Source organism: Pelophylax lessonae (genome assembly GCF_965119305.1).
Source record: "Pelophylax lessonae genome assembly, chromosome: 9".
Lineage (NCBI taxonomy): Eukaryota > Metazoa > Chordata > Amphibia > Anura > Ranidae > Pelophylax > Pelophylax lessonae.
In genome coordinates, this window is record NC_138776.1 from 272,135,468 (window position 1) to 272,147,150 (window position 11,683).

At 45.4% G+C, this 11,683-nt stretch overlaps 1 protein-coding gene across 1 annotated transcript; it reads right to left on the bottom strand.

Annotated features, from left to right (window-relative positions):
* Nucleotides 1–1,979: 1,979 nt before the first annotated feature.
* Nucleotides 1,980–6,239, bottom strand: LOC309564468 (uncharacterized protein; the record flags this gene model as incomplete). The annotated part of the gene is made up of 3 exons (XM_082269098.1): nucleotides 1,980–2,375; nucleotides 2,424–3,005; nucleotides 6,081–6,239. The coding sequence occupies 3 exons, from the start codon at nucleotides 6,237–6,239 to the stop codon at nucleotides 1,980–1,982; spliced, it is 1,137 nt and encodes a 378-aa protein (XP_082125224.1).
* Nucleotides 6,240–11,683: the final 5,444 nt, after the last annotated feature.

Sequence of the window (11,683 nt, forward strand, 5' to 3'; positions counted from 1 at the left end):
CGATCTCCATTTTATTCTCTAGGGTCTCTGCTAAAAAAAAATATATAATGTTTGGGGGTTCCAAGTAATTTTCTAGCAAAAAAAATGATTTTAGCTTGTAAACACCAAGTGTCAAAAATAGGCCCAATCTTAAAGTGGATAAATGGACAACTTTGTGTAAAGCGCAACTTGGATGTTAGGCCTCTGTATGTGGCCAGGCTGCGAAAAAGTGTTACACATGTGGTATCGCCATACTCAGGAGGAATAGCAGAATGTATTTTGGGGTGCAATTTTTGCTATGTACATGCTATGTGTTAGAAATATTGCATAAATGGACAGCTTTGTGTAAAAAAAAATGTGTTTTCATTTTCTTTCCACATTTTCCAAAAACTTGTGGAAAAAAATGACATATTCAAAAGACTCATTATGCCTCAAAAATTATACGTTGGGCTGTTTGCTTTCCAAAATGGGGTCATTTTATGGGGGTTTCCATTGTCCTGGTGCTCCAGGGCCTTCAAAAGTGCGATAGGTTGTCAGGAAATTATATGTGTAATTTGTGCTCCTAGAATGCCGGACGCTGCTACTTGGATGTTAGGCCTCTGTATGTGGCCAGGCTGTGAAAAAGTCTCACACATGTGGTATCGCCATACTCAGGAGGAGTAGTAGAATGTGTTTTGGGGTGTAGTTGCAAGTATACATGTGCTGTGTGAGAGAAATAACCTGTTAATACGGCAATTTGTAAAAAAAAAAAAAAAAAAAAAATCTTCATTTTGCAAAGCATTGTGGGAAAAAATTACAACTGAAAAAAACTCACCATGCCCCTTATTAAATACATTGGAATGTCTACTTTCCAAAAAGGGGTCATTTGGGGGGTATTTGTACTTTCCTGACTTTTTAGTGTCTCAAGAATTTAGATAGGCCTTCAGTACATCAGGTGTGAGCAAGTGTGATCAATTTTCTATGATTCGCACCATAGCTTGTGGACTCTATAACTTTCACAAAGACCAAATAATATACACTAACTTAGGTTATTTTTACCAAAGATAAGTAGCAGTATAAATTTTGGCCAAAATTTGTGAAGAAAAATGACTAATTTGCAAAATTTTATGACAGAAACAAAGAAAAATGCGTTTTTTCACGATATTTTCAGTCTTTTTTTATTTATAGCACAAAAAATAAAAAATCCAGTATTGATCAAATACCATCAAAAGAAAGCTCTATTTGTGTGAAAAAAAGGACACAATTTTTGTATGGGTACAGAGTTGCATGACTGAGTAATTCTCAGTCAAAGTGTGAGAGCGCTGAAAGCTGAAAATCGGTCTGGGCAGGAAGGGGGTGAAAGTGCACTGTAGGCAAGTGGTTAAATAAACTATCCCCTACGTACTACACTATCTGTGGCCCCTTTCTTTCATATTCCATTGGGGAGTGTCGGACCCGGACTTTTTCAGTGCGGTGGCTGGTTTAGGATCACAGCTCCTTGTTGGATGTGGTAGAGAGAGGAATCACGCCACATACAGGATCCTGTTGGAGCTTCCATTCTATATTTAATGCTTGCCTTTGCCTTCCCTCCGGTAAGCATTTAGTGTGCCCTCAGCATGCAGCACTGATTGTGGAGGAAGTCACGATATTTGGTGAAGGATTCCTTTCTTGCACTTGGCACCCATTTATTTGGACTTTTCTAATTCTTACTTTATGGACATTACATGGTTTGATTGTCTCACTGCCATGATTTTTTATTGGACATTATGGTATAATTGAATAGCAAATTCATTGTCATTATTATATTTTGTTTGATTTGAATATCATTGTATCAATTTAGCGCAGCTCTTCTTTTGCATTTATTCCTTGGTGTTTTTCATTCCAGGGTGTGCTTCTTCCCCACATGTCCACCAGCATTCATATACAAGACATTTCCCGCACTCAATGCACTAATACACCTCCAGGGTTGTGTGGGACCCCTGATGTACAGGAAGACAGGACTTCAGTCAGGAACATTTCTCTCACTCAGACCAGGAATACGGCTTCTCCCCCGTGTGCAATTTCTGATGTGTAGAAAGATTGGACTTCACTGAAAAACATTTCCCACACTCAGGACAGGAATACGGTTTCTCACCTGTGTGCGATCTCTGATGTGTGTAAAGATTGGACTTCTGTGCAAAACATTTCCCGCAATCAGGACAGGAATACGGCTTCTCACCAGTGTGTAATCTCTGATGTGTGGAAAGAGCGGACTTCTGTGTAAAACATTTGCCGCACTCAGGACAGGAATACGGCTTCTCACCAGTGTGCGATCTCTGATGTGTGGTAAGATAGGATTTCAGTAAAAAACATTTCCCGCACTCAGGACAGGAATACGGCTTTTCCCCCGCGTGCGATCTCTGATGCCTGGAAAGAGCAGACTTGCCTGAAAAACATTTCTCGCACTGATGTGTGGAAAGACTGGACTTCTGTGAAAAACATTTCCCGCACTCAGGACAGGAATACGGCTTTTCCCCCATGTGCGATCTCTGATGTGTGGAAAGACTGGACTTCTGTGAAAAACATTTCCCGCACTCAGGACAGGAATACGGCTTCTCACCAGTGTGCGATCTCTGATGTGTGGAAAGATCGGACTTCTGTGCAAAACATTTCCCGCACTCAGGACAGGAATACAGATTCTCACCTGTGTGAAATTTCTGATGTTTGGAAAGACCAGACTTGAATGAAAAACATTTCCCACACTCAGGACAGGAATACGGCTTCTCACCCGTGTGCAATCTCTGATGTGCGGAAAGATAGGACTTATTTAAAAAACATTTACCGCACTCAGGACAGGAATGCGGCTTCTCACCAGTGTGCGATCTCCGATGTGCAGAAAGAGCGGACGCCTGTGCAAAACATTTCCCGCACTCAGAACAGGAATACGGCTTCTCACCAGTGTGCGATCTTTTATGCACATTAAGATTACATTTCACACTGAAACTCTTCCCGCATTCAGAACAGGAGAACCTCTTATCTGTTGTAAGGACGGCACCATCCCTCACAGTCTGAGGTTCCTCAGGATAAGAGGAATACGATGGTCCGGCACTGTCCCTCACAGTCTTAGGTTCCTCAGGATAAGAGGAATACGATGGTCGGGCACTGTCCCTCACAGTCTGAGGTTCCTCAGGATAAGAGGAATACGATGGTCCGGCACTGTCCCTCACGGTCTGAGGTTCCTCAGGATAAGAGGAATACGATGCTCCATCTACACTGTGTAGTGCTGAATGGACATTTGAGGTAGCCGGGTTTTCTCCTAGACTATACTGTGTGATGTCCTCATCTTCTACTTTACAGTCTGGAGACAAAGTGAGACAATCCTCTGAGGTTTTCCTCATCTCCCGTCCATCTACTAAAATAGAAATACAAAGATTATTACTAGACATCAGCAGATTGGTTCCCCTAAACCAGGACTCCGCCCACATCAGGCAGCTTTGTGTCTGAGGATCTTACAATTCCCCCCTCAAGGTAACTAGTAAATGGGTCCTCTGATCTCCTACCAGTTCATTTCTTTATTCATGGACTTTAGTCAGAGAGTGAGGAAAAAACGAGAACTGTCTTTTATAGGAGTGACAGTGATGAGGGGATTATAGGACGAGTGTCCCCTCCCCCTCTATCACTCATTGCCATCTTCCCAACACAAGAAGTCCCGCACTTCCTTATTTAGTCCATGATTTAGTCATGAATAACAGCGGGGCTGAGCCCCACCAGAGGTCAGAGAGTGAGGATGGGGGAGAACAACCAAGATGAAGACTGGACAGATCCTGAAGACCGTATATATCTCTGGGGAAGTCCAATCAGGATGCAACGCATCAGATGGGAGTGGTTTGAGGACATCATCACATTAGGCGGAGTGCCCTCAAGTTACACTGAGACTGATGCTTGGGGAATCTGCAGTGATTGTGTGTATTCAATGCTGGATGCTTTTTTAACCTTGTGAGTGCTTTTCTTATCCATGTAATAAATATAACAGTGAGCACTATGGAGTCTCTTTATCTCTAGTAGCAGGAGCTGTCTACCTAAAGAGGAGGCTCCGCCTACATGTACCTGAAGGTGTGTGATTTCATGCTGGGTGTGTCCTCTTGGTATGGAGCAATGGGGTCCATCTGAAGAGGTGAGAGTACACCTGGAATTGCAGAGTGGCGCACTGTCAGCTTATTCTCCGTGACACCAGAAGGGTGGATTTGTGGCTCATTCATGTTTACTGTGGATTGTAAAACTGTTTGCGACTGTTCACCAGTGTGCGTGTCTTTTCATGTCTTTTCTTCAAGTTTTTGTGTGTTTATGTGTAACAGTGTGTGCATTGTATAGATAGAATATACACGGCTCAATAAAATGAAAGGAACTCAGTGACTTGGGTGTGAGACTATACAGACATATCCCTCCACCCGGCACAGCCAGCAAATAACAGAGCAAGTAACCCCGGGAGAATTCTTCTGTCAGAGATCTTGCTAGACCCGGACATGGGGCAGAAGACCCAAGGTACATACCCCAGGGGTCTAGGCTGAGCAACATCTATGGTGAACATCAACATTTTACTACCAGCTGAACCCCAAAATCTCAATAAACCCAGTCTAGAGACATAAATTGTGTCTGCAGCACAGAGAAGGAAGATTATCCGAGAGAAATACAGGAATACAGGACAGGGAACACAGCTCAGGAAAGTGACCAGGAGATTACAGGCTGATATCACCCAGTCCCCCCCCCCCTACTCTGGACCAATCAGTGAGCAGTATGGGTGGAGGAATGCATTTAGTGTTAATGACCCACCTGTGCTGATCTCTGTAGGAGTGTCCTCCTCTATAAATGTCCTCATTATTCCATCCTCCTCCATAGACTGCTGATCATCCCTCACATACGTCTCTTCTTCTGCTTTAAGCTCAAATTCTATATCGATTGGATCTCCACTCTAAACCAAGAAAATGAGAGAGAATATCATCTGGAAGATATAAGCTTACATAAAAAATACACACATCCCCTCCACAAGTCCATGTTCTACATACTCCATCCCACCAACCTTGTAATAGTGAGGGATGGTGTGACCTTCCTGTGTGGAATCCCGGGAATACAGAGGACGGGGACATCTCTCTGGTGGGTTTCTGTAGCTGGATGACTCCACCATGGTGTCCTGGTACAGATCTTTGTGTACTTCCTCTATGGCCCCATCCTCATCATCCTCCTCTTTTATTTTGTCTTTAACCTCATCTTTAGAATCTCTCAGGTTTCCACTCTGAATATATAATAAAAATGACATCAATGGTAACAATGCAGATAATGTACAGATCCTAATGATACTATCAGTGATTGTTCCTCATCTACCTGATGATGGTGAGGGATGGTGTGACCTTCCTGTGTGGAATCCCGGGAATACAGAGGATGGGGACATCTCTCTGGTGGGTTCTCATTACTGGATCCATCTGTAGAAAACACACACACACTGTCGGGGACCATAAACCAGGCGAAGACAGAAAGTACAGTTAAAAAAAAAAATGACACTTTTAATGAAATAGAAAAAAAATAACACAGTTCAGGAATGTAGTCAAAAACAGAAGCCGGGGTTTGGATGCCAGAGCAGGTAATCGGAGGAGCCAGGGTCAAGAAACCAGAAGTCAGCATAGTCTGAAGCAAAAACCAGGAACAGGAATAGGAAGAGAAGTCAGCCAGGGCAAGTAACACACAGGAACACACTGGAGATCATAGACCAAGCAAGGGCAAGGAGGAAATGAGCTCAGCTGCTTCAAAAGCAAAAAAGGGGCTGGCTGTAGGCTGGACTAATGAGGCAGGAAATGGTAACCAGGTGAGTCACTGTGGTAACAAGCGGCTGGTAGTTACCTGACAGCTAAGCAGCTTCTGAACACTGAAAGAAAAGAGCAGCTCGCTAACTATCAGTAGCCCAGCCCTGACAGTACCCTCTTCCCCAACAATCCCTCCCCCTTCGGGGAGCACCAGACTTGAGGGAAAAACGTATATGGAAAGCCTGGAACAGGGCAGGAACTTTTATGTCCGAGGATGAGACCCAAGAGCGTTCCCCTGGACCGTAACCCCTCTGTGAACTGGATATCTTATGTGTCAACTAACCCTACGGGAGTCAATGATAGATTGTATCTCATATTCCACGTGGTTGTCAACCTTAATCGGGCGAAGGCGTGGTACTGAGGTGGTATAGCAATAACACGTAAGGAAACATGGAATACGTTGTAAATACGAACGTTGGAAGGAAGATCTAAGGCGTAGGCCACCATGTTAACCTGATAGAGTATGCGGAAAGGCCCGATATACCGAGGTGCCAGTTTTAGTGAGGGAACACAGAATCAGAGTTAATGGGAATACAGCCAGACCCTCTCCCCCACTTGGTAGAAGGGTGAAGGTAGGCATCGGCGGCCAGCATGGTTTGTAACTCTCTCTGGAGTGTTGCAAGGATTCCTGGACCTGCACCCAAGTGGAACAGAGTTCCTGAAGATGTTGCTCTAACGCAGAAATTCCTTGTGGAACAGATGTATCAGGCAACATGGATGGCTGGAACTCATAGTTCACCATAAACTGAGATAATCAGGAGGCGGCATTTATTGTGCTATTGTGAGCAAACTCCACCCAAGGTAACAGGTCCCACCAGTGTTATAGGGGTCAGAAATATTGCAACGTAAGAACTGCTCCCAGGCTTGGTCGGCCCATTCTGCAGCCCCATTGGACTGTGGGTGATATCCAGAGGAGAAGGAAAGCGGAACTCCCGACTGTGCACAAAAGGCTCCCCAAAACTTGGACACCAACTGGCTACCCCTGTCCGAGATGATAACTTTAGGTAACCCATGTAACTGAAAGAACTCTCCAGTGAAAATGGATGCCAGTTCCTTGGACACAGGCAACTTCTTTAGCGGAATGCAATGTGACATTTTGAAAAACGGTCAACTGCCATAAGAATAACTGTGTTGCTATGGGACTTGCGTAAATCCATAATAAAATCAATAGACAAGTGGATCCAAGGCCTCTCTTCACTGCAAATTTCATTCTGCTAGAGACAATTTTTTAGAAAAGTAGCCACAAGGATGGATAGAACTCTCAGGGGTAGGAGGTTGAGACAGGAAAGCGCCTAATCCAGTCTCAGACGCATCAACTTCAAGAATGACGGGTAACATGGGATCAGGATGTTCCAGCACTGGAACTGCAGCAAAAGTGGCCCTGAGGGATTTAAAGGCTTTAATGGATTCCAGGGACCAATTCTGTGGGTTGCCCTCTTTTCTGGTCATACAGTATCAATGAAGGGGTTTGACCAGAAAAGAGAAGTTACCAATTCCTGATAATAATTGGCAAAGCCAAGAAAATGTTCTAGTGCACGTAGACCTATAGGCTGAAGCCACTTTAAGACTGCAGATGGCTTCTCTGGGTCCATCGATAACCTGGCAGCACAAATTACATAACCCAAAAATTAAACCTGTTCATGGAACTCGCATTTTTCCAACTTGCAATAGAGGTTGCTTTCTCTCAACCTCTGTAGCACACGGGAGAGACATCTGTGTGGAGGTTCTCTATGGACTTAGAATATATGAGAATATCATCAAGGTAAATTACCACACATTACGGCAGCATATCTCCGAGGACATCATCCTGGAAAACTGCAGGAGCGTTGCAGAGACCAAAGGGCATTACGAGGTATTCGCAGTGTCCGGTCCTAGTATTAAATTTCCATTCGTGGCCCTCATTAATCCTCACAAGATTGTATTTCCCTCGCAAATCGAGCTTAGTGAAGACCGTTGTTCCCTTGAGGCAGTCAAATAATTCCGTTATCAATTGGATTGGATAAGTATTTTTAACAGTAATGTAAATAAGACCCCCTATAATCGATACAGAGACTCAGTTCACCACATTTATTTTTCACAAATAAAAAGCCAGCACCGGCAGAAGAGGATTTGCGGATGAACCCCTGGGATAGTTAAATCACAACATTCTTCTCCATTGCCTTCTCCTCTGAGACAGACAGAGGGTAAACCCGGCCACGAGGAGGAATGGCACCGGGGTTGAAGGTCAACTGTGCACTCAAAAGGCCGATGTGCCAAAGTAGCGACCTGACCTTTGTCAAAGACATCACAGAATTCATGGTACTCTTCTGGCAATAAAGAGACTGAAGACGTGCACATGATCTTAATCACTCTCTAAAAAGATGTATTAGTGCATTGTGGGGACCATGACAAAACCTCAGCATTATGGCAATTAAAAGAGGGATTGGGCCTCTGTAACCAAGGATGACCAATGACAACTGGGTAATGAGGTAAGGAAATCACTAGGAATTCGAATTATTTCATGGTGAAGAGCCCCTACAGCCATGGTCAATGGAGTGGTTTCATGGGTCACATGGGCAGGCTGTAGAGGTTTCCCATCAAAAGCCTCAATGGTAAGTGGGGAGGCACGAGGCTGCAGTGGTATTGAGTGCTTCAACAGAAAGTGCAGTTAAAATCACACCTTTAAGTAAATAGCAAAAATAACAGTTCAGGAACGTAGTGAAAAACAGAAGCCGGGGTTTGGATGCCAGAACAGGTAATCAGAGGAGCAAGGATCAGGAAACCATAAGTCAATGTAGTCAGGCGAAACAAATCAGGAACAGGTTTCGGAAGAGAAGTCAGCCACGGCAAGTCATACACAGGAACACACTGGAGAGCATAGACCACGCAAGGGCCAGGAGGAAATGAGCTAAGCTACTTTAATAGCTAAACGGGGCTGGCTGTAGGCTGGACTAATGAGGTAGGTAAAGGTAACCAGGTGAGTCACTGTGGTAACGAGCGGCTGGTAATTTACCAACAGCTAAGCAACTTCTGAGCTCTGAAAGAAAAAAGCTGCTCATTAAGTGGCAGGAGCCCAACCCTGACTGAATACATTGTTTCTATGTGTTTATCAGATGATGGGGGATCTAGGTGGACCCTCTGTATTGCTCTCTCCTTTACAATAAAGTCTCCTCTTACCCGGTGATGTGAGGGGCGGCTGATTCTCCATCATGACGTCCTTGTAGAGATCCTTGTGTCCTTCTAAATACTCCCACTCCTCCATGGAGAAATAGACAGTGACATCCTGACACCTTATAGGAACCTGACACACACAATGATACAGTCACCATCCAGACACATCCCTTGTCTGTTACTGGATAATGTCCCAGAATTCCCAGCACCGCTCACCTCTCCTGTCAGCAGCTCCATCATCTTCTTGGCGACTTCTAGAATCTTCTGCATGTTGTGTCTCTCAGGTTTTAGGGAGTCACATGGAGGCACTGTGATGGTCATATGATCACCTGACTTCACCAGAGGAAATCTCTGTATTGGAGAACCAATAGGAATATCATGTTAGAATCCCAGAATCCTCCTCACCTCTCCGGTCAGGTCTTTGTTTTATTAATAGAGATAACAGTGATGTCATGTGACCTCCCAGAATCCTCCTCACCTCTCCGGTCAGCAGGTAGATGATCTCCAGGGTGAGGTTTAGTATCTTCTCAGTCATGTGACTCCGGTCCTCCTCCATCCTCATTCGTTCTGTCACTCGATCTATACAGGTTTCTGTCTAGACAGGTAAGGATAAAAATATGTATGTAAGAGGAATGTTCTCACCCTGAAGGGGTTAATCTAGGTTTCCACACTATATATGTGTGTATCATCTGCTGGAGATAAAAGACATCACGGTGACTATGGAGGAAGAGGACGGACATGATGGGGGGGATTACTGGATGTAAATAGAGAATAAGATCTTATTACCTCCTCTTCTGCCACTCCAGCAACATCTACTCTCTATTTCCTCCTTACTCACCTTTCACCCGGAGCTTCCTATTAATACCTGACATCACTTCTTGTCTTCCTGTCTGGGTAGAAGTGAGATCACCATCTTGTGGAGCTCAGAGGAACTGCAGCCCCGAGAAACGTCTCATAGTGTGAACACGGCCTTGTGCTGTGTGTGTATGTACTGTATATCTTTATAGATGGGGCTATCTCCACTCCTACCAGGGGGGGGGGGGGGGGGGCTAAGTATATTACTGCCTAATACCATCACACGCTCATCCCCCCCTCAGATTAACAGTTTGGTGTTTATTTCCCGGTTGACCTCACACATGCTCCAATGACAACTCATATGGCTAAGCTCATGAAGACCACGACAAGCAAATAGGTGGCTCATTATCAGGGCTTGTTTTCTCAGAGAATAGGTACAGGAACTCACCTTTTCTCTCCCTCTACCCACCTCCGAGCACCATTCCTTGGTTCCACCCTCTACCTACCTCCGAGCACCATTCCTTGGTTCCACCTCCGAGCACCATTCCTTGGTTCCACTCTCTACCCACCTCCGAGCACCATTCCTTGGTTCCACTCTCTACCCACCTCCCAGTACTATTCCTTGGTTCCACCCTCTACTAGGGATGGCCCTGCGGTTCACCCGGCGGTCGGTTTGCGGCTAATTTTTCTTGTTTGCAATCTTGCGAACACATGGTGTTGTTCTCAGCGGCCATATTAGTTTACATTGGGGAGAACTTTGACCCATGACACAGCCGTCAGGTGGAATGGGACAGCCAATTGAAACATTTCAGCACATGGACATGCCCCCTACCTTATAAATAGATCAGAGCTGGCGGCCATTTCACATTCTGCTTTTTGTCAGCCTAGGGAGAGGTTGGCGAGTGTATCAGGGACAGATTGCCAGTGACACAAATAGCTCTGTTAAGATCCACAAAAGTCCTTTTCAGGGCTGTTATTTGGTATAGGTGTACAGTCTCTTTTCAGTGAAGGGACAGGTATGCTGTGTGCACCAGGGACAGATTGCCAGTGACACAAATCGCTCTGTTAAGGTCCACAAAAGTCATTTTAAGGGCTGCTATTTGGTATAGGTGTGCAGTGCACTATATAGGGGTGGTAGGGGTAGGGCAGGAGCAGTAGGCCGGAGCCAAAGTGTGAAGTTTCAGAAGGTGCATTCGATTACGTCAAAGGACGCACCAGACTTGGTTGAGTGGCTCACTCAGCCTTCCTCTTCTGCACCCTCCTCATCCTCTCAATCTGCACCCTCTTCACTCTCTGCTGTGTGCACCCCCAAATACACCACCACAACACCACCACCACCATATACCCTCCGCTTGGAGTCACTGGAATTATTTTCCGATCCATCACAAGACATTTGCGATGCGCAGCCATTGTTGGCATCGGATCAGGAAGAGGAGGTAGCAACAGCCGCCACTCAGCAGTCTGACGACAGTACCCAGATCAGCCCAAGGAGGTTGGTCCCCGCTGTTGCTGCCTACACCGAGATCTCGAATGTTAGTGGTGGGGAAGGTGACGTGGATGATGACGTGTCTATGGACGTCACGTGGGTGGCCACAAGAGAGGAAGAGGAGGGGAGTTCAGAGGGAGAGACGGACCAGCAGATAGGGAGGAGAGGCAGGCCGAACTTGCATTGCACTAGAGGTACAAAGCAGACTGCAAATGTATCAGGAGCGAGCCATCAACCATGTACAGTAACATCTGGCGCTCCCAGGACGCCGGCACATGGCTCCGCAGTGTAGGCTTTTTTTAATGTGTTCTCTGCTGACAACAGTGTTGCATCTGCAGCCTTTGCAGTCAGCGCATAAGTCGCGGTAAGCCCAACACTCACCTAGGGATGACCGTCTTAAGAAGGCACCTGAACTCCCATCATCAAGCCCAGTGGGAGCAACGCCATCAGAAACCCACAA